This window comes from Perca fluviatilis, chromosome 6, assembly GCF_010015445.1.
Source record: "Perca fluviatilis chromosome 6, GENO_Pfluv_1.0, whole genome shotgun sequence".
Classification (NCBI taxonomy): Eukaryota; Metazoa; Chordata; class Actinopteri; order Perciformes; family Percidae; genus Perca; species Perca fluviatilis.
The window spans coordinates 1954214-1978542 of record NC_053117.1 but is presented as its reverse complement, the minus strand read 5'-3'; the positions used below and the strand labels follow the sequence as shown (position 1 = coordinate 1978542).

Here is a 24329-nt window from a genome sequence, read left to right as displayed (position 1 = left end):
TTACATGCAGCAGGCAGGTTGAGAAATAATGTTGATTTACAGGGACAAGAAGCAAGGGCGATTCCAGGATTTTTTTAAGTTGGGTGGCACGGGGGCATAGAAAATCTGGTTAGAAATATAGCAAATTGTGGATAGGATAGAAACACATCACATTCATTATTAGTTTCACTTATTTATTTTTTTATTTTTGTCAACAAATTGTATATCCAAATACAATACACATTTTCTATGGGCTCTTAAGGCAAAACATTTGGATATGTGGAACCAAATTGGTCATGTGACAAGGGCTGGGAAGATTTTTTGTCACAGAAATGTGTAAAAATAAAGTGCAATACACAATTTATTTCTTACAGTAACAAGTGCTCTGCAGTGAGTTAAAGTTGTTTCTACTTTTAAACTGGCCTCAAAAACAAAGTACACAGTTGTTATACAATGTGTATTTAATAAAGTATATATCCATTTACCAAATGGAAAGGCAGCGATTGGCAGAACAGGCAGCAAAGTGACAGCACTCTAGCCCAATGGATTGTGGGGGGCACCGGTGGGGCAATCGTATTTCAGGGGGGGAAGGGGTGCCACCCCGGGCCCCCCCTCTAGACCCGCCCCTGACAAGAAGTAACGTTCAGACCAACGTTAGCAAACTGTGTGTGGCTTAATCTGGCCCTCTTCAACTTATTCTCTTTACTGTCTCCATGTAACTCTCCATAGTGCACAGAAATGCCTCCCTTCACAGACATTTTTCTAACAAAAGAATATTAATAATATAATGCTGGATAGTCACATGAAAATGAGGGAGGGAATGTGCTGACTACATAAACCTCTCGTAAACCTCAAGTGCCATGATAATTCTCAATCTGTCAGTCAGCAGCCTGGAGCGCTGGAGTTTAGGTATCGTCAAGTCGCAACTGAGATGCAATATTTCATCAGCAGCACAATACTTCAACAAGATGGTAAATAGAGTTTGATACAGTGATGAGGGGAACTAAAATCATAATTGGACGCCAACATGTCAAAACAACCCAGACTCCCACGCATCTATAAATCACTTTATCAATCAAAGAAGAAAAATTAACATCCCATGCCAACAACTGCACATTAAATTCATTAACCAAGTTCTTACAGTAGGGCAGCGTATAAAGAGTGCCATTTAAAAAGTCATTTCTAATTCCATTGAACATAAAACTTGAGCTGTCTTTTGAACTCCACCCCGTCCCATTTTCTTTGCGGTATTTTGGGCTTTGTGAGGGACAAAAGCGGCTTGTGAAAATAGATCGGGGGAAAATGGACCAGTTGGCTTACAGCGCAGAGCAGCGAATAGAAACACTTTGAGCCAAATCCCTCCTCTCTGGCTCAAATAGGGCCCCCGGTTTAACAGCAAAGTTGCACTTGCCACAAGGTTCAAGGTTCTTTATGGCTTACATATGCACAAATCTCATTATGACTTTCCTCTTTGGATGCTCAGTGGCTAAGGGATGCAGTCAATGTGAAAATGTTATCGTTGCGGAGGGAATGAAGGGCTGACTAGGAAACAGCTTTCTCACTTTTGTCTGATCTGCTGTACCCGGTCTTGTCAGGCAGTATTAGGAGGCCGAAGGAGGCAGCAGCTATAAGTTCTGTTGCTGTTGGCTGTCTGGTAAAGGTGAGCCAGGGCCAGCGTGGACTGGTGGGACAGTGGTTGGGGCGTGACCTCAGTCTAGCTCCACACAGCTGAACAGACTCGCTGCCAAAGCCAGGCTGAAGCTCAAGTTTAAACTCTTATATCCTGTGTAAAAATGGGCCACAGTAGCATCTCCTGCTCCCTTAATCACTGCAGGGTAAATTCTAGGAAACTAAATTGCAGCGGTTTGTCTAGACGGGACACCAGAGGATCAAATTCCAACCAGGTTGAAGAATATTTCCAGAATGTTCATGGCTTTTTTAAGTTGGTGTACCAGATGTTTTGGTGCCGAGTGTATACTGGAGTAGATGCCAGAAAAGGGCCAAATAGCATACTTGTCAATGACTCACATGTTTCTGTAGCTGCCACTTATTGAGGTAATTCCAGTTATCTGGTATCACCAATAGATTAAAGATAACAAATATGTTGTGTTTATGAGTCAGCAAAAATCCCAAATCAGTAGCTGGGACTGGTTGCACATGACTGACCTGCTTTTAGCTAAAAAACATTGTGGATCACAGTCCTTCCTCCCATCAAAGTTCAGCCACTTTTACAGTAACCACCAAGCTATCATTTAAATACAGCACAGCACCTCTGTGTTTAATAATTGTGACTGAGGGAATAGTTCAGTAGAAAGTGGTTACTGTGAGGGTTGAAATAATATTGATTAGTGGGACAAAGAATGGGATTATATTGTAATACTTGCTTGTAAAGCCTTGCTTAAAAAATTGCTTTTATATTTAACAAGCTTGCTGAATTTTAAATTGTATCACTATGGCACTCGTACTAGTGATTCCTTGGTCCTTAATATTCCATTTGTTAGGACAGAATTAGGCAAACATTTTAATATTATGCTCCACATAAATGGAATAACCTGCAGTTTCGAATGAAATTGAACAGCCTGATTCCATTTAATCACTTTGAATGTCTTTTTTATGAAGCCTTGTATACTAAATGTATACGTGCACTTTGAGTTGTTTGACATTCTGTAATTGTTTTATGTGTGTACGGTGTATTGCAACTGCATACTGTATATTAATTACAATGTTCAGTAATTTTTATATGTAATGTAATTTTATATGGCATGTAATCAGGGCGTCATTGGAAATGAGAGCTTGGTCAATTGCCCCACCCTGAATAAATAAAGGTGATAATAATAATAATACTGTAATAATCATAATAATAATCATCATCATCATCATCTCTGAGCTCAGTGGCAAAGAGGTGCATGTTATTATGTTGTGTTTGAGTGTGCAAGCGTGCAATTTGATTCAGTCAAAGAATTTCTAATAAGGGAAGAAGTTCCATTCTCCCGTCTTCTGAACTGGTTGCAGTTCCACCAGAGATTCATATAGGGGCGCTCACAGGCCAGTGCAGAATGAATGGGACTCTACGGAGCTATACTACTCAAAATCCACTTTTCTCAGGAAATAATGTTTTGTCTAGTAATTTGAATGTTGTATTCGAAAGGGGAGGCAGATTTTTTTGAAGTGGCTTTTTTGTTCTAAAAAGCCTTTTAAAATGTCAATGACGTCATACACATATACGGCCAGAGATACTGCTTTACGGCAAGCTCTGAGTCGCTTCCTTTGTTCTCTCGAGGCATCGACAACACAGCTGATAGGTTCGGCTCTCTCTGTTAATACAACACAGCTAACAGGTTAGGCTCTCCGTGTCAATACATGTGCTAGAAAGAGGTTTGCTTTTTTTTTGCATTTTTACCTGCTCTTTAATGTTTTAATTAGTTTTTTAATCGTTTTCTAACTGCTCTTTAATGTTTTATGTAAAGCACTTTGAATTGCCCTGTTGCTGAAATGTGCTATATAAATAAAGCTGACTTGCCTTGACTTGCCTAATGTTTTAAAGACCACGCCGAAATATTTACTCTGACATTCTGGTTCTACTTCGGATGCCGTCAAGCTGGATCTCCGATTGTAATCAGTCCTTCACTGACCAATCAGCATTCATTAGCAGAATGCTAGCGTGTTATGGGCAACAACGATTCACCCTGTAAGAAATCAAAAGGACATAAATACTCGTTCATTCAACTTTCGACCTATAATCCATGTTGAACTTGCAAAAACTACAATCAAATCGGAGACTTCTCAACAACAAATTTAGCCGTCTAGCTCCATGGAGTCTCATTCATTTTGCACTCGCCTGCGATCACCCCCAGTGGAACTCTGGTGGAACTGCAACCAAATTCGGTATAATGGGGTGAATAGGGAGTGGAACAGCTCTCTGTAGACCGGCTTTGATTCAGTCTAACAAGTTGTGGCAAGAGCGTTTGGTGTAGCACTGCACTTACGCCCACTGCGTGCATGCCTTCATTTGTTTCCTTTCTATGTACGTGACCTAGTGTTAATGTGTGTGTTTGTGTGTGTGTGTGTGTGTGTGTGTGTGTGTGTGTGTGTGTGTGTGTGTGTGTGTGTGTGTGTGTGTGTGTGTGTGTGTGTGTGTGTGTGTGTGTGTGTGCAAGTTGAGACACAGGCATCTAAACACAGCCTGTTTACCACAGCTGTGTTGAGCAACAGCTCAGAGATGTGTGTGTGTGCGTGCGTGTGTGTGCATGTGTGTGCATGAATGAGTGTGTTGCGGAGAGTATTGTCTCTTAGGCCCGAAGGCCAGACAGCGGCTGCAGAGAACAAGAACCTCTGTCAGCGTGTGTCATGGCAGACTAGTGTGATTCACAAGTCTACCATCAACAACAAGAGCCTCAAGGCACTTTCAGCACTGATCAATTCTCTAATCTTTGAACAGTCTGTCTCTGACTTTTCAAAAGATTTCCATCAACGACATTAAGTGATTCTGGATTGGGGTGGTTAAGATGACATTTAGCTCTCCAGCAGGGTGAAGACGTTTTCACTTTGGATCCCTGAGCTGAAAATGTGATGGGGAAAATGTGAGGAATTTGCTTTCCTTTCATGTTGTTACTTGGCATGGTTTTTCCAGATACCTCTCCAGTCCTATGTGCAACTTTAAAGCACGGTTCTGTAGCCTTCCGCTGTCAGATGACAAACAAGAGGTATATAGTTGGACATGTGCTGGAAACCACAGACGGACACGCAGACGTTAACTCGCTACCCACTTCACATGACAGGACTGGGCTGGGAAGGAAGAGAGCGAGGAAGGAAGCATCAATCAGTTGAAAGAGGTCTATCTCCGAGAGTGCAAAGGCCAGCACTTCATTGAAGAGGTAATGTCAGACTGAAGATGGAAAAAAGAAGATGTTAGTGGCGGGGACAGAGACACACAGAAAGTGGGTGAGTTAAGTAAAGGAGAGGCTAAGTGAAACTGAGTGACTTTGAATGATGACAAAAGAATCTGAGGACGAAGAGGGAGAAAGAAACTGCGTGACAACTCAACATAACGATTAACTAAAATTAGTTTCTTCTGACTTTTGTGTGTGCTTTTCACTAGTTGCGATGTCAATGCACGCCAGTGTTTTTCTAAATTTAGACCATATTTCCCATAAATCCAGCTCCCTGAGTTTCTCTGCAAGATCAAGAGTGAACCTCCCCACACAAAAGGCTTCCTGAACATCTCACCCAGGATGCTCAGCAAGTTAGAAACACATGTATGGTGTTGACACTGCAGAAAGAAACACATGGACAGCAGTTTGTATCCATGGAAACCAGCCGAGCCAGGAAGGGCTTCGTGGCCAGGGTGCATCCAGTCGTCCCCAGCAGTTCTTCTGACCCCTGGGGAATGGGAAGCTCCTGGAAACTGTCCCTTGTTGTTCACCCAGCACCTCCTCTGACTGCTGCTCTGTTTTGTCTTTCAAGACTCTGCAGAGAGAGAGAGCGAGAGAGAGAGAGAGAGAGAGAGAGAGAGAGAGAGAGAGAGAGAGAGAGAGAGAGAGAGAGAGAGAGAGAGAGAGAGAGAGAGAGAGAGAGAGAGAGAGAGAGAGAGAGAGAGAGAGAGAGAGAGAGAAATGGAATGAGGGGCACAATAATGTTGATTGCTTTTGACAGAGGCACTGAGAGTGATTATAGATCTGCGATGCTGCATGTAACATTGTACCCAGTGAGAGAGAAGAATTTGGCAAAACTCAGATCATACTGTTTCAGTTATTCCACTTCAACTCAGCAGTGGCTTTCTTAAAACAAAAGAAACAATCCAAACAGTTATGATTTTATTTTAACTGTCTTTATTAAGCATTCATAATTTTAACAGTTAATAAGTGGCTTATAAATCACTATCATGTATTAGTAAGCAGATATAAGGGAATTGTAACGTATTTTTTGACAACTATAACTCATCCTGTGAATGCTTTTATAACTATAAACAAACAGTTAAATCCAGACTATGTCACTTTTGCTAAACAGCTTCCACTGCAGCTACAAGTGGCATTTATGAGATAATGCTAAATGCTTAACTGTTATTTAGCGTTTAGCTAAAATGTTAAGCTACTGTAACAGTAGCAAGTGGAGACCTGTGCATAAAGTTAGCAATATCATTCAGTATAGTGATATTTACCTAACATTCACTAATATTAACCAACCTTAGCCACCGTGAGCTACAAGTCTTACCAGCTTAAATGAGGCTGTAGCTGTAGTAGTGTATTGAATTGAATTGAGTGTGTTTTACTGCTTAAGAATTGAACTTTTTATTTGTAACAAGATGATTATGTCATAAATTGTCTCATTTTATTGAAAGTGTAACGTAGTTGTAATTTTTTATAACAACATGACTTCAGTGGTAATTACTTTTATAAACAGTTTAAACCAGCCTGTTAATAATTTGTACATTGAACTGTTAATACATTCTCTACACTGGAAAATCTTATAAGGCAATTGGTTATTCCTACGTAAGGGCCTATAACAAAACTGTCCCAACTCATTTAATCAAACATTTTGAAAAGATTAAAAAAACATTTAAAGTAAAAAAAAAAAGATGGTTTTCCACCAACACACCCAGTCAAAAACAGAACCAATTATAATAATAATATTCACATCAACTTTTGAATGAATGTTTGTTTTGTGCAATAAAAAATGAAAATGATCAATCATCACCAGCTATTACAGTGTAAGCACTTTAAGACTTTATGTCAACCTTTCAAAATAAAGGCTCATCACATTGGCTTAAGCATACATGCAAACATAAACTAGAGCTTATGGTTTTTCACACAGACACACACACACACACACACAAACACACTGAAGCTGGGGGAATTCCTTAAATAACATTCAGGCCAAAGCAGACATGGGTGGTCCACGCTTGTCATTATATCCCTGCAGGCAAGAAGGCAAACACAAAGCACCATGGGAAACACAACCTTCTTTGATGGCAGAGCACTAGAGCTCAGTCTCAGTCTGGTAGAAGACAAGTCGTGAACTCTGAGTGAAGCACAAATCACTTGGAGATGGACGTTTGGTGTATCAACCACCCAAACATCAACCCCAGGGTAGAGGTGACTTAACAGAGAGGAAGCTTCACGGTGAAAGCATATTGTCCAGAATAAATCCCTCTGACACTGAAGAGCTTGTTTGTTTAACGGGGACTAAATTACTTTGGTCTAATTGCAGGGTAATAAATATTATGTTACTGTGGTGAGCTGCTGTCACAGTGATACTGAGCTCAAATTGTTGCATTTGATTTTGTTCTTTGAACTACCTGTGAACACGCAAACCCAAACCACAGTCCTGAGCAAACACACTGAGCAAACAGGCAGGGCTGTTGTCAGGACCCGAGAGTGGGTCTTGTTTACGCTTTTAAAAGCACAGAGAGCAGGGCAAAGGGCAGGGCCTTTTCTCTCTACGTGTGGTGATGAATGCCTCTCAGTGGAGACGAATGGGACAAGAAACATAAACAGCTTTTATCTCTTCCTCCTCTACCCCTGCCGTGACCTTTCTTGTCTTTTTCGACTCGCTCGCATGGCTGTGTTTGCTCCCCTGCTGAGCCTGGCTCTCCTTGTGACCACTGTACACCTTATTTAGTCAATAAATAACACAGAGAATCGACAAACTGACAAAGGACAGATTGTATCTCAGTCAACATTTCTTTTTTCTCAGGGTGGATACTGTTGACACTCCCACTCCCTGGTATTTGTCTGACAGATCAGTGACTCATGTGCACCAACCGTACCTAAACCAGCAACTGGCTATTGACTGTCTGCGCACAAAGTTGATTTCTTTGACAAAGTTTTATGCAATTACATGATCTCTGCATATTTACCCAAGCAGAGTAGATTCATATATAGATCCACACACTAAATCTGAGTACGTCAGTAAATACAGGCCACATAACTGGCTGTTACACATTAAACAAAAGCCATTCTTGTGTTTACCTATTCACAGTTCACACAAAGCTGTGAGGAAGTGAAAATGTCAGAGGAAGCTGCGTGCAGGTGAATCACTGATTACAGCTGAGAGTGGATGAGCTGCTAGCATGCAAGGCCAACAGCTGTGGAGCCTCGGGGAGGTCTCAGTAAGGAGGTCACAGAGTGTGCAGGGCAGGCAGGTGATCCGTGGCAATGGTTTGTAACTGTTAAAACTGAGGAAAACATGCAAACAACAACATTGTCACCCCAAGACGCTCACCCTTATTCATGTGCAGCTCATGACAATGCAGGAGACTTAAAACTGGTGCAAATTAACCTGGAATGCACTGAAATGTAGTAACAGACAAGAGGAGAAAATATACTCTTCCCCTGGTTTTCTGTGGCGTTTAAAGCCTTGATTTTAGGATAATTAATTTGCAAGATCCAAGACTCTTGCATTTGATTGTCCAGCTATTAATGCTAACAACCAATTCTTCTTTTACTCCATGAAATGTAGCATGATTTCCTACAAACAGGGAAACAAGACTGCAGGCATGATAGCAGCTCTGTCAGACTGTGCTTTGGTACGGCTAATGGTAGCATGCTAACAAGCTCACAATGACAATCTTAACATGCTGATGTTAAGAAGGTAGGCCTATAATGTTTACCATGTTCACCATCTTAGTTTAGCATGTTAGCATGCTAAAATGTGCTAATTAGCATTAAACACAAAGTACAGCTGATGGGAAAGTTTTTTTTGTTTTAGTAAGCTACAAGTATTTTTATTTTTTTTTAAGTAAAGAAGATTCCAGTTAGTTAGCTAGTGTGGCCCACATATAAAAGCTTTGTTACTTGAACTTAATGTAGGAGTTTTTCTTTAATTGACTACCCATTTGTATATGTTAGTCAGAAGATATTTCATTTCCACCCACTAGATACTTGAGTAAATAGAATAACTGGATTGAAATAATAGTAAATTATATTAGTTTGAAAACATGTATCCGTTCAGCAAATAGTCATTTTTTAAACAAAATTTTATAAAGTATTACTCCATGATTTTGCATGTCACTCTTAAAGCAATGTTAGGCTTGACCCGAAGTAAGGAGGCAGTAAATACGTTTATCTAATGAGCATGGTCTTGAGTGACTCAATATACTTTGCAAACATGACAAGAGTAATATCATCATAATAACCCAGTGAGCGATTTTATAGGCAGCCATTTCGAGTTGTTTTCAGATCTAACATGGTCTGGTGATGTTGTGATTGGTGGCAGCATTAGACCATCTATCTCCATAGAAAAAGGAGATTGGGAGAGAAGGGAGGGAGGAGAAAAGGCTTGGTGTTGATAGAGAGGGAGTTGAAGGGACTGTCTCCTTCATCCAGACAGGAGTCTCCACACATTAAAACCAGATGCAGCCAGGCTCCAGAGAAGTGAGGTGCATTATGGATTGAACTCTAATGTCTGGATGGCATATTTTGAATCTGTCAGGCTCATCCATCATCAAGTCAAAGCATGTTCACAACTCTTTTCAAAGCAGGCCAAGAAGAACAGAGCAGAGGTGTGCGGGTCACGTGAGCATGCTGAACAAGCAGCTAGTGTTTATGTGTACATTGTGTGAAAAGCAAACTGGAGAATGGTCACCTATCTGCGAGATGGAGACGATTCATGGCTGGGAGTCTGAAGAAGAGCGCTGTGTGTGTGGAAACCACAGTGACGTCCCCGCCGGCTCAAAACAAGCTCTTTGCCAGGGTTGGCCTCTCTGTGGTTTGTTTACATTGAGAGCTATTCCAGACGGCACATGCACACGCCAACGTGCACGGCACACTGCACACTGCACACCTCGAGAAAATGTATATACTGTATGTGTACCTCACACTGAAAACACAGATATGAGTGTACTTCTTTCTGTGTGTCTGTTTGTCTCACTCTCTCTCTTGCATGCAAACAAACACACACACACACTCACACACACACACACACACACACACCTGTATTCCACCCCCACCCACACACACAACACACACACACACACACCCTCTTTTCCAGACCCAGTTCGCACAGCTGGCTTGGCAACATTATGTGGATGCAGTGAGACTGAGCCAGAGAGTTCTGCAGATCAGGAATGTGTGAGTTTGTGTGTGACTGTCTCCATGTCTCTGTGTATGTGTGTGAATTTCTGCATCGATGCACACAAACATGTTTGTGTCTTCATGTTTTTGTGTGTGTGTGTGTGTGTGTGTGTGTGTGTGTGTGTGTGTGTGTGTGTGTGTGTGTGTGTGTGTGTGTGTGTGTGTGTGTGTGTGTGTGTGTGTGTGTGTGTGTGTGTGTGTGTGGCAGGATGTGAGTGATTGCCCTATGAGGGGGAAGGATGATGGAGCACTAAAAATGAATCATCAGCAGACGGCTTGGCTGTCCTCCCCCCTCTGTGTCTGCCTCAAAGCCTCCTGACATCTCAAAGCTCTCAGGAACAGAATCCTGATTGCAGAACTCTTTAATCAACTCCCACATAATGGGGACAACCGCTTGGGCTAATGGTAAAGGTGTCTGTTCCATAATCTACCATCCATAATGGAAAGGTCATAGGTTTAATCTACAGTGTCAGAGCACCTTCGCTGAATGAATGAAAAGGATGAAAACCGGTATGCAGACAGCCATCACAGTTTTTCAAATAATAATTCATCTCCCTGAACCTGTGATGGATTAGAGCACATGGAGGAAACATTAAGTGAGCCTGGTCAAAAATTCCATTTGTTTGTAAAAACTGTGACCAACTCGGAGCTACAGTGAGTCTATTGCTAATTGAGTGAAACCAAGGTGATGGATGCTGACACATGCACAATAAAATTAAGATAAAAAAACAGGTGAATCTTTTTTAATTTGTCCTTCTACGTGTGAAATAAATTTGTCACGTGAAAATGAGAACGTGAAAGAGACTTTGTGTTAAAAACCGACGTGTCCAGCAACATGCTTTCAATAAACATAGAGGTTATGATGTGTTTTTATTTGTAAAGGTACACCGTTTTCTTCCATTGAAAGTCTGAACAACAGAACAGCATGACTGCCTTTGTCAATCTAACATTGTTCCTAAACAAGGTGTTTAACAGTTCTCTGTACCCTTGTGGTGAATTCATCCAAATAACAAAAAGACATTTGTTTTGTTTGTTTTGAGGAATCTAGCCATTCCCTCAGTTTTGGTTTTATTTGGCCATGTTTTGAGATATCTAACTGTCTCAAAGATTTGCTCCTGCACCACTTAACAATGGAAATGAATGGAATTTCAATTGTGGTCCTTACAGCATCAATCAAAACAAAGAGTCTACAGCCATGCTAGCAGCTCTGTGAGGCTGTACTTAAGCACAGTGGCGCTTTGAGCTGTATGCTAACATTAGCATGCACACATTGCACAAAATGACAATGCTAACATGCTGATGTTTAGCAGGTACAGTAGCCTATAATAATCACCATCTTAGTTCAGCATGCTAATATTAAACCAAGGATGAAATAAAACACAGCTACAATGAAAAAGTCAAGGTATCAACAAAGCGATTACAATGATCCTCTGGGGAACATGAACGTCACTGCTATTGTGGCTTAAAATTCAATTAAAAAAATTCAACAGCAACATATTTTATAGAAACAATATCACAGTTACTCCACAGAAAAAAATAGTCAACCGTTTTTTAAACATAAATACTTTCTATTAAAAAAAAAATAAACCCAATGGAACCTTTTGACAGTGTAATGGCAATGACACTGATTTAGAAAATATATTTTTATTTAGTTGTGAATATAATTATAAGTAAATGCTGTAAGACCACAAATGAAATTCCATTCACTTACACTTTATTCGTGTGGAGGCAGAAATCTCAAAGATGTATATCTCAAAACCTAAAGAAGTACAATGTGTGCATTTACAGCAGAGTAAATGTGTGACCAAATGTGTAAAATACCAAATTTCAGCATGGTCACTCTGGTCATTTTCAGAGCTTTCTGGGTTCGACCTCAGTGAGGCTGCAATTGAGCAACTCTTGCTGTGTTGGCATGCTCACAGACATGCCTACACCCACAAACGCACTCATCATCTGTGTCCCAGTATTTTATGGCTAATCCGTACCAGATCTCAACACTAATCCCTTGAATGCCTGAGGATCAACATGATGGGCTCTTTAAGGTGGACATGATGACACAAAAACACACCTGACACGGGGAACTCCAGTAAAACTCCCAGCGCCGCTCCACGGCCTACTGCTGTGGCTTCAAATAAAGAACACAGAGGGAAAACAATTCTCAGCAAACAACATTACAGCTCCACACGCTTAACAGGCATGCAATTAAGTATATATTCCAGACAACAAAGGTAAACACAGAGTTATCTTAGTTTTTATGAGAACTGAAAAAAGACAAAAAAAAACATCACACATGAGTTCCTAGCAATCTGTGGTAATCACCATGGAGAGCTGGTGGACCATCAAAGATACAATCAACCACTCAAGACACACATTCAGCTGTGTGCTGCTTTGCACTGGCTCCTATGTATGCTCTGGTTTTTCTTTTGGGATAGCTGCTCTTGGTAAGACCAACCGTATGAACAGAGAGCACAGGCATTACATGAAGGGAACCATCAACAAGTATTTCTCCTCTACATGCTGTCTGCTCATGTGTTCACTCAGGTCTGTTTTGTCTGCTCTGTGTGTGTGTGTGTGTGTGTGTGTGTGTGTGTGTGTGTGTGTGTGTGTGTGTGTGTGTGTGTGTGTGTGTGTGTGTGTGTGTGTGTGTGTGTGAGTGTGAGTGTGCGCGCACCATGCACACATTTAGTAACAGCATTCCCACCCATCTCCACCCAGTCCTGAAATATACCAGGCAGGATGGTTACAGACACACGCACACACACACACACACACACACACACACACACACACACACACACACACACACACACACACACACATACTGTGTACACATAGGCCTTGTGAAAAATAACTGTACTAATCCTTTAATAATCCTTTCAGTGATGACATTTTCTGAACCAAAACAAACTGCTCCACATGATGATTTCTTAAATGACTGAAACTAAACAACGATTTTAATCAGTTTTTTTTTCTCACAGCAGGATTACATCTTATTAAAGTTAAATAACTTCTGGATCATTTCTGGATAACTTTTTCTCGATAGATCACGACAGGTTCTGGGTTTTACTAAGTGCCGTTATCCAGCTAATTTGTAACACTTGTAGTCAATAAATGAGATCCAGGCCTAAATGAAAAAAAAAAATAATGTAAGTGTTGATGTGTGTGGAACTAATATTAAGCATTATGCAGATGATACCGTTTTGTATAGCTGTGGAGCTTCTCACTCAGATGCACTTCATAAATGGTCCGTCTGTAATATTTTGTAGTCCAAGCTCTTTCAACTTAAGCTTTTCTAATGCAATATCCAGACATTGTGGATATTACTCAGGAATATACTCAGGAAGACAAGTTGTTATTTGATATGATGAATGTCGTTGTTTTAGGCAACATTTAAAACCTTTTTGGCCTGATTTTAGTATTGTCTGTTTTGAGTATTGTTGTCAGTTTTAAGAATTGTTTTATCCATTGTCTGACTTTTTATTGATTGGTCTGCAACTTTTTATGCTGTAGTCTGGGCCACATCTGCTTTCAAGAGAGATTTCTAACCTCAATGGGACCTGCATAAAAGTTGAATTAAATGATGCTAGAAGTTCAACCAGGACACCAAAATGTTGGACAGAACAACACATTTCCAATTCTTAAAGTCTGAAAACATAATGTTTGTCCCATGGGTGGCGCTGGAGAAAAGGCTATGTTTCATGGCCAACAAAGTAGATTATGAGAAAATAGGAAACAACAATGAGGTCCACAAAATACACAAAAGAGGTATAAGGAATAAAGAAGGAACAAATCAGAAACTAACTGCTAATTATGAATAGTAATATAAACTGATAATTCAGTAATTAAATGAACTTGACAAAATTATGAACAGTGATGGATGGAATGTTGACTGATAATAATTAACTAGTTCATAGGAAAAGTGATAACTAACTGCTAAATATTGACAAATATGTAATTAATAACTGATTGGTCTGATGAAGTGGCATGTTATTAACTTTTAATTACTAATTAATTACTAATTAACTGATTACTACCTGCTAATTATAAATAGTTTTATCACTACTAACTACTAATCAGTCATTATAATTAACAACCGCTAATCGCAATACAAATCGAATTGGCACCCATGTATCGTGAAATAATCTAATCGGGACAAAAGCACATCGTCCCAGCCGTAATTATTACAGTATGTAATAACTTGCTGTTATGAGAAGTGGTATCTTATTAAAGCTATAGGTCGTAGTTTGTGTCTCCCCCATGGGGAATTCTAAGTAATGACAACAAAACTGTCATGGCATCCACATGAAGCAAGGCTTCTGCTGCGTGCTAAATATACAGAGAGAGTTTTGTGAAGCTGATAGTCTTAATTAGCTTTGTAGCAACTCATTTGGCAACGGCTTGAATTTAACAGAGGTTCATTAATATCAAAAAGTTCCGCACTAAATCTTAATTGCCAACTATTAACTAATTAATAACTAATTTTAAATATTGGTTTAACCAAACCAACAGCTCCAGCAGGTGTTGATATATGTCTGACTAGGATTTGGGTAACTTGCTCAAGGGCACTTCAACAGATCATAAACACAGTTACAGCAGAGCGAGGAGGACGTGCTCGCCCCTGTCGGTTGTACATGGAAGTTATCAAAATAATAAGGGGGGGTTGGTTGGTGGGGGAAAAAAGGGGGGGGGGGTTTTTAGGAGGGGGTCCCCTCCACGAACAAACACACAAACACAAAAAAAAACCCCCCCCCCCCCCCCCCCCACCCACACCCAGCCGGGGGGGGGGGGGGGGGCCCCTCCTGGTGGGGGCGGCCCCCCGGCGCCTTTTTTTTTTTTTTTTGTTTTTTTTTGTTTTTTTTTTTTTTTTTTTTTTTTTTTTTTTTTTTTTTTTTTGTCAAGTTTGGATTTTCTTTAAATTTGTGCTTCATTTGTCACGCCTCTTTGGAATATATTTCGGGATTAAAGGTGGATACTTCACGACGCGCAGGTACAGTAAACTTAAAGCCTGGTAGAAATAAATGCTGAATTCATATCACTCTGTTCACACTGTATGGGCAATGATTAAATGAATATCTCCTCATTTTTCTCTCCTCTTCGCTGCTTGCAGAAGTCATTTTGAAAAAGTTCGCACGGGAGGATTGTTTCTCTTTGACGCAGGAGCGCGCAACTTGTCAGTGCGACTTCGTCTGGAGTGTTTTTTTTTTTGACTTGAGTCGTCCCAGAAATGGTGGGGCACCTACATTTACAAGCGATGGATGATAGCCTGAAAGGAAAGAACCGGGAAGGGCTGCTCGACAGTCCGGATTCGGGGTTGCCTCCCAGTCCCAGTCCGCCCTTCTGCTCACTCTCTCCGGGTCTGATCGAGTCGCGCTCCGGCAGCTGCACGACGCCCGTCGAAAGTCATCATGGATATTGTAAAAAGGAAATCAGAGAAGGCAAACTGGTAAGAAACACATCGCTGGATTTACTTCCTGATTTGAAACAATTTTGTAATCTGAAAGCAGTGACTCGGCTCTGTTTTATGTCCATAGTAATTGTGCAGTCAGTCACTTCATTGACACACTGAATTAAAGGATACAAAGACCTAATGGCTAAATAATGACACTGCTGCGAGAGAAACTGAAAATCTGAGAGCATTTTAGTGTTTGGCCAGAAACAGATTTCACTTCAGTTACACTCACACATCTGGAAGCTCTCTCTCTCTCTCTCTCTCTCTCTCTCTCTCCTTTTCTCTGTCAGAAATTCCTTAGTTGCAAACTTGATGTTGCACTTGTGCTGAAGATGTCACTGGCCCTCAATAAGCCAGTAAAAATGTTTAGTGCTTCAGCTGGGCCCTGCCCCTGACTACATGGTGTCATAAGGTTGATTAGGCCCACTTGGGTTTCCAAACTGGGGTCCAGGGGATCCCAGGGGTCCTTGCCAGGATTCCAGGGGCTCCCAGCAAGATGTCAGAAAGCATTATAACACTTAGTTACTTCAGTCGGTAGCATGTATCTGAGTGAAGGTGTGTACACTTTAAGCATGACTAGGGTGATCAGGTTTCTGTCTCACAACCTTCAAGATAGCCGGTAAAAATCATAAAGGTAATGCTCTGTGATGGATTTACATTGGGGACTGTCATGAAAAAGTTTGTGTTAGGCTTCTTCTTCTTCAGGGTCTGTCATGTCAGCCATATCGATTAGAAGGCTGAAGAATCTTAATGAAACACATAGTAAAGTAAGTCAGAGTTTTAGCTCTATAAGCCTCCAGCAGCAGGTCTGCGTCCTCTGTTGAAACCACTGAAACGGAAAAGAAAGGCAAATTGGTTGTTTTAAACCTATTTGGCTTGTGACCCTTTAAAGTGAAGCAATGTCCACAGACCTTCTTCACATGTTGTGTTAGTTTTTGACTGGTGGGCTATTTAAACAAAGACTGATATTTCATTCTCAGATTGTTTCTTTTGAATAGTTTTCACTGTCCTTCCTTGGTAATCATCATGCTTTTTCTTATATCCTTACTTGTTAATCATCCTGGTTGATTGAAAACCCCTTGAGGACGGTCCCAGCCCCCAAGTTGGGAACCTACTGTACATACATGATAGGCATCTTATGTATAGAAGCTTCAGTATTTGCATTTTATAATTGTGAATCTGGTCCCTTAATATTAACTTGAGTTTAGACGTTTGAAAGAATCTGTGAACATTGACACCAAAGTCACTAAATGTAAAGCTAAGAATAGAAGTTAAAGTTAGAGGAAACAGAGAGAATACTGTAAAGTTGATTAATCTGAGTCTCAAAATGAATGAGAAATTAATGATTGCTTACAGCGAAAACGTACATCAGCATCTGGAAGCCAGGGTCCTGCTGGATTTATTAATGTTCAATTCACCATGTCTGGGGATGTGGTAGCAGTAGAAACAAAGTAGTTACAGGAGCTGTTTGATGTCAGTAATGGTCGATGAAAAATGTCTCTGTTCATAATAACACTATTAGATATCTGCCTGAGTCTCAGCTCACATCAAACCACCATGGACACCAGCAAGTCCATACATAGAACTGACATATTTAGATAAACACAATAGTCTAACAATATGCCAATAAAAGCCAACCAAAAGTTGTTCAAATGAACTTTTATTAACGTCTTTTTTAATTTTCTAGTTCCTGAAATCTTCAAATAGCTCTTGGGCATTAGGAATCTGTCATAATTTAAACTTAAAGGTGAAATTACATGATATTTCCAGCAATATGTACTTAACAACTGTACTTTGATTTCACCATTTCAGTGCACCCTAAGGCATTATGAGTACTTAATCAGCTGAGGACAGACATGGTACTACACATAGTCGATTTGATTCATGGTAACTAAGATTTATGATAATTGAAATGAGTAGTGATTTTTGCACACATGACGAGGCTGATTTGATTGAAAATCATTTCTGGGTCACTCCCAGTTTCGAAAGCCTTAAGAACATGTCTGCGCAGGTCGGGGTGGCTTTTAAAGGAGGCCTCAGAAATGCAGTGCTGCATCCTGGGAGTTGCGTGACATTATTGGTTTGCTGAAGCCTGAAACAGAGAACGAGAGAGATCCTCTAATCCTCTGAAGGTTGAGATTAGTAGGACTGCTCTGCCCCGTGGTTTCCCTTTTAAAGATCAGTCCCGATAGGAGCGGATCCTGCTTTGAGATTTCTAATCCTGTCTGTGGGCCTGTGTGTACAGCTACAACCTCAAAAGTTTTAAATTTACATGTCTGTTAGCATGACGAGGGGAGGCACACACGCTCAATTTTTCTTTTTCCAAATCTATTTATGTGTTGTTTTTCTATGCCAGCTAAGAACAATCCTGAAGTTCTATTTTGGGGGGTGCAGGGGCTTGTTAGAGCGGCTGCAGGTCATTGCATAAGGGTTTGATGACCTCTCACTTCTAAATTAAATGTGAAGTAACCTTCTGTTTTCAAACCTGGGTCAAATTTATGCAGATGTGGGATAATAAATACCATATGAAAGTTAACAAGATGGACTAGATGCATGAACAATATGAGTGCGGTCTTGTAATCTTGGGCGTTTCAGAGCCGTATAAGGTTGTGTCCTGTTCAAGGACTAGACAGGAAGACAGACAGGAGACAGATCTCGGATGACTTTTTCTAAATCTGCCTCACTGTGTGATACTGATGCTCTTACATGAATGGCCTTGCAAACACAGGAAGTAAAGTCAGTTCACTCCACCAAACAGCCAGCAGTTGGAAGTGTGTCTGAGTTGTCGTTTCCCTCAGCAGCTCTGCATTGTGCATTGTACATTGTGTGGGTTGCTCAGCTGCAGACTATTTTTCCTGGGCAGAAATGCTTCCGCGGGGGCTTATGCTTTGCGAGCGTACTGGGGGATCCACTGCCTGGAGGTGACCTACCCTCCATTCACCAGTGTTTGCTTTGCAGAAGTTGCCAGAACACACCGTAGAAAAACACCTGGGATGCTCTCCATGCCGGAGCAGCGGAGGTAAAGACAGTCACAAACTCATATAGTTTTTTAGGTCATGAAAGTACCAGCAGCAGGAAATTAACGGCCTGCAGATCACTCCGGCGTGGCAAAACTAGCAGGTGTGCAATTTCAGCTTCACCGTTCAGAGAGTGTGTGGTGATGATCGTAGGCTGTAGGTAAGACGAGCTTCACACAGTGATCTGCTGTGTCCTTGGCCTGTTCCTGCTCGTCCCCTGTTGTGGCATGTGTGCTTAACTGCGGCCAAACCACAGCATGTGACAGCCTCTCCTGTGTAATGTGAGAGGTGTCAGGGTTGTGGTTGGGGTGCCATTTGGTCATTCAGATTGGCCAGAGACACACGGTCAATTACAACCGTGCTCCACAGTGTGTGACAGTATCTCTGTTTTCTGATCGGTGCAGCTCTGTTTGTCCCCTTATGGTTCCACTCAGAGTCAAAGGTCAGTACTAAAACAGACCTGCTTCCTACAGTTAGTTGAGTACAGTACAGTTGTATCCCATCTGGTGTTGTGCACTGCAAATACTTCCATGAATTAATCCCATGAAAATGAGTGCACTGATATTCATATGATTCAATTAGAAATTTGATTAGATTAATCAATTAGTCAATGAAAAGAAAATTGAGGGAATTTTGGGCTTTAGTGTCACGTGATGGGCATTTTAGTCAATATTTGACATTCTCTAGACCAATCAATTAATCGAGAAAATAACCGGCAGATGAATCAATTATGAAAACAAGGATTAGTTGCAGGCCTATAGCTTAATATTTTGGTTTTAAAAACTATTTATACCTCAGAAATTACCAGACTGTGCCTCTATCTGTGCATGTGAATGTTGGTGAGCTGTGTGAAACAGCTCTAAATGGTGAAGCAGGTGGAGTAGTGACAATGGCTAGATTAAGACCTGAGAAAGAGAGACACCCTCACACATGCATGCTGGATCATTTGAAGCCATAAAAATCATAATTTACATAAGAATCAAGAAATATGATTAGAGACCGTCTTTCCGTTAGATAACTTGTTCCCATGAGATCTCCCTGTGGAGGCTGGCAGACAAAAAAGAGATTATCATCTTCTAACAGCATCATCTCCACTCAGCCTGGCTACCAGCTGCTCCACAGACTCATATTAATATTAGTTTTGCATTTCTGTTGCTACTGTAGGCCCAACATCTGTACGCCTACATTCAGTCCACACACAATCACAGGCTGTGGCCAGAATGAGATTTACCACCGACATGTAATTTGGCTGGACGCACACACAGTGTTATTATCTGAATTTAAATGCTGCCCTGACTGCTGTGCTTCTTGTCTAATTGTTGTTGTAGTAATAGTCGTGCAACGGGCAAGGCGAGTTCCAATAAGGGCGGATCAAGGAGCGTGTTTTCCTGGAGAGGGTGGGGACTGCAGTGTTTTAACTTTGGGTTGCTGGCTCTGCCGAAACCCCCAACTATGCTGGGATGTTTTTACTTGAATGGACACGTTGGCAGGCTGGTTACAAACAGTTGAGCGGTTCGTGGATGCGTTTGTGAGACTGTGACTCTTGTGTTTCCTCTGCACAGCTGCCCTACCTGCTGCTGAACTCCACGGGCACAGACCCAAAGACTCGCATGCACCCCGTGTTCTTCGGAGAAAGCATCGAGGTCAACCCCAAACCAGAGCAGGAAATCAAGTAAGGGAACTTTGACACATAAAGACATAGTATTGGTTGCAACATGGAGCTCAGTTCACTTATTTTGATCAATATTCTCTTGTCAACACTGCCACCTAGTGATCCATTTTAGATGTGTTTCTAAAGAGTTGTCACCTTCTCCTTTCTAGGTGCAACTCCGAGGTCAAGTACGACTCCGACAAGCACTACCGGGACCAGGTCTACTGCGCCCCTGTTCCCACGCCCACTTCCTTCAGCGAGACAGTGGTGGCTGTGCGAAACTGCACTTGGAAGAGCTATAAGTCCCAGGTGTATCTGGAGCCGCGGCAGAAACCCATTAGCTACCAGAGCACCACCATTATCTACCCGAAACACGCCAAGAACACTTACCGTACCACGCTCAACTACAACGCCACGGGCTCCCGCCGCTGGTTTGTGTCCACGGTGCAGCTGGAGTCGAGTGAGGATACTAGTCCCTGTATCATCTACACAGAGGACCTGTAGGGCCTAGAGCACATAGGGAGAGGGCTACCTGGTGATCATCCTATTTGTTTTGGAGGACAAGGAACTTGGGAAGGCCCGCATTAAAAGGGAAATACTTCAAGTAATACCCGGAGCCCCTAAAAACCCTACTCCGTTCATCTATACTCGCCATGGAGGAAACTCTGGGAACCCTTTTGTGACATTTCCCCTGAGTGACATTTCCCCTGAGTGTTTTTAGACTTTCTACTGTTGCAGTCTTTAAAAAGGGAGTCTGTCCTCTGGCAGTTTAAAGCTGCACTTCAATGGTTAATGTCTTATTTAATACAAGAGCTGACAAATTGGTGGCCTTTGCGTTCTTTCAGTTTGGATTGGAACCTCAGTGAAGGTAACAGACCATAGACGTCTGTGTATGTAGAGAAACGTCAAGATGGCACGTGTGGTGGATTTCAGCCGAGCCTGCACAAACCCATTCACACCAATGCAAAGCTTTCTAATATGGCTCTGTTGCACTTGTTTTCTATATATCACAGTCTTCCCAGTGGACTTGGCTAGATGGGGGGGTGGGGGGGGAATTTCAGAACTGCATATGAAAAATTGGACCAAAGATAGTTTGAACAGTTTATCTCTTTGTAAAAACTGCACACACAGACGTAACACTTGGTTTTGTTGTACAGTTTTAATTAACACACATTCAAACAGCAGCTTGTGTAGTTTGATCAAGCATTTAATTAAACTCAACTGCACACTGCCAGGTTTAGAATTACAGATCACAGCACAACAAAAACAGATTGCCTTGAGAATATTTGAAAAAGGGAGATAACAATAATAAATAATACCTGTTAAACCTAATGTCTGTTGAACTTAATTTGAATACTTTAGTTAAGATAATATAGGAGTTAAGGGTGTTTACAGGTTTCCTAACAGGTTCTTGTTAGCGTGTTTGGCATCAATGAAGTTAAAACATTTTTTTTTTTTTTATTTATTATTATTTATTAAGAGTTGAACACTTAAAAGTTCAGTTAATCTATTCTGGCAGTCCGGAACCTCTCAGTTCATTTTAGATTTTCAAGGAGGCATTATCATGGATGTATTGAGCTGTTATCACCGATGCAGACCAAAATGCCTCTGAACGCAATTGAATAGCCCTACAATCAATCAGAGCAACGAAAAAGCAAGTTGGGGTGGTGCTTGCTCTGTTCTGAAGCAGGAAAAAAAACAGTGGCCAGGTCACAGTAACAAAATCTTAATTCATATTTCATCAGCACCACCTACTTTGACAGTGTGATATGAGTTCTGTTTGCCTGGTGCATTGCGCGGGACACAGTATCAAAGTCACGTCCAGTTACCAGGCTCCCAGGAAGCAAATTGTTGAAGCAAATTGAACATAGTGGCCAAAAAGTGGAATTACAAAACCTTTTTTCGGAAAAAAAATGTAAGTGTATAATGATTTGTTTCTCTATCAGAAGTTGATCCATTCAGTCCATTTAACATTTGGAAAGTCTAGATAGCCGCACGATTAAATCCTTTAACCCCCATTCAAGTTAGTGGAAGTCTCAAGTGCACCTGCTCTATGGGCCGCACAGTGCGGAAGCAGTGCCGATCATCCGGGTAATTTTATTCAGTTTTGGCTGAATGATGGCTTCATGCACCACTGAGCAACTTTCATAGGAATGAACAGGGCGCTGCCTCGAACGCTGGATCCAGTTCTTATAATACATCCATGCCAGTCAGTCATCATCTTTCAGTTACAAGATGACTGAGAACAAACTGCATATTTTCAAGGCCTTTAAGACGGGTGGCAATTATTGTATGGTTAAATTTTTTTTTTTTCAATCAGTGTAACTTTGTTTTGCTTTGGTGTCAAATGGTGGAACTTGTCACACAAGCCCTAAGAAATTAGACAATCAGGGGAAAGTGTTTGACAAAGAAACACTTCTCCGTCACAACCCCTGCAATGAACACAGTGTACTGATGCTGTGGCACTCACGTGTCTACTTTTCCATGAGAGTCAAACACAAATACAAGAGCTATTTCCAACTGCAATTTTCTGGATGGTTTAGTGATACGAGGAATCAACATTTCAACAGCCTTTCAAAAAAAGGCTAACACTGTTCTGGATTAGGTGGCACCAGCTATTCGTAAATCCATCTATAAGTTTGTGCATGAAGTAAGTTGTTGTTAGTTTCCAACTAGTGATTTACTAAACCATGTTGCACCATTAAAAGTTAAGGAATGTCTTAGTAACGACTTTCTAGAAAGTATCTGCAACTCGGTCCAAGCTAAAGAAAATCAACAATGTCAACATGAAGTCCCTGTAGGGTCACAAACTTAATAGTTTTACGTGGGCAAACAATATATTAAACTAAACTAGTAATCTTTGCTAATTGTAGGCAATACTTTGTTTTGTTTGTTTATGTTAAAATAAGTGTTTTTCAGTGTTATCCAATTATGCTAACCTAGCTAACGGTATTCGGTCATTTAGTCCGACATCTGGTTAAGTCATTTCATCGTTAGTCATGTTGTTACTTGTGAAATTAGATTAAAAATGTTCCCAAGTGTCAGGTGAGATGTTTCAACCATATTACCTCTTGTACTCTTCATTCTGTGTCGTGTATTTGCAAGCTAACATTAGCTTTGTTAGTTTTTTCCGTTAGCTAACGTTATGTACAACGTTCAGTTACACCTGGCAGTTACTGGGAGAAATAACAACCAATCTCTGCATAAGGAAAACGTTGTGTAATGCAACCCCTTTTAATTTAGTTATGTGAAAATCTTCACCAAGTAACAACTAGGCTTGAACTTACAAATAGCTGGTGCAACAGTGTTTTATGTTGTTTTCAGATATCAAAACATTGTCATATTGGGCAGTTTCTGATCCAAGGTAGCTTAAAAGTATCAAACATCTCTGTAATTACCAGCATGTAAAAAGCGGAGCAGTGAAACCACATCATTTCCCTTTCGAAGATGTAAAATTGATTTTTATTGAGTGTTTTCATGACTTCTTTTTGTGTCTGTATATATATATTTCGATTATTGAACATGGCAAATATTGAAACTTCAGACTTTACCTCAAATTTTCATAGGTATCAGTTTTACTTCATTGCAAATGTGTTTTCCTGACTTTCAGTTGTGGTTTTGAACTTGCGGTCTCGATATTTTTTTTTTTTATAGTTACCCTCCAGGTGTGTAAGGGTAGGGGAGTGCACGAAGCTGAGGTGGTGCATCATGGGTACTTGGTTTAAATGAGGGAACAGTAAGTAGCATTACAAAGAGCAAGACAAGAGGAGTAAAGTCAAAACCCTGTCCTTTACAAAAGAAACATTATAGATGAGGAAATTGTTCTGAAGATGGCTTTTTATACTAAACAGTAAAGTTCCTGAAAAGATGAGAGGGTTTTTGGTACGTGTAGATGGTCTGAGAAAGTTGGTCGGTGTCAAGTTTAATACGTTGGTGGTTTTATGTGAGAAACTTTTGTTTCCTTACACTTGATTTTGTTACTGTAAAATAGTTTCCTGTTGTATATGTGGCATCGAGGCACTTCATAATTCTCTTTATATTTTTGTACGTCAATCATCGTTCTTGTCTGATTAAAGAAAATAATTTAAAAAGATGTATATCCTAAGTGAATAAAAAAAACCAATTTTCCAAACCTTTCTGCTGTGTACATTTGTTGCTTCATT

General features: G+C 40.8%; 1 protein-coding gene across 1 annotated transcript; it reads left to right on the top strand.

The window, feature by feature from the left end:
- The first annotated feature begins 14936 nt into the window (after positions 1–14936).
- rflna (refilin A) lies at positions 14937–21498 on the top strand. Its single transcript, XM_039804122.1, has 4 exons — positions 14937–15036; positions 15157–15492; positions 20078–20187; positions 20337–21498. Exons 2-4 carry the CDS (start codon positions 15274–15276, stop codon positions 20668–20670), a joined length of 663 nt encoding a protein of 220 aa, XP_039660056.1. The 5' UTR covers positions 14937–15036; positions 15157–15273; the 3' UTR covers positions 20671–21498.
- The last annotated feature ends 2831 nt before the right edge of the window (positions 21499–24329 follow it).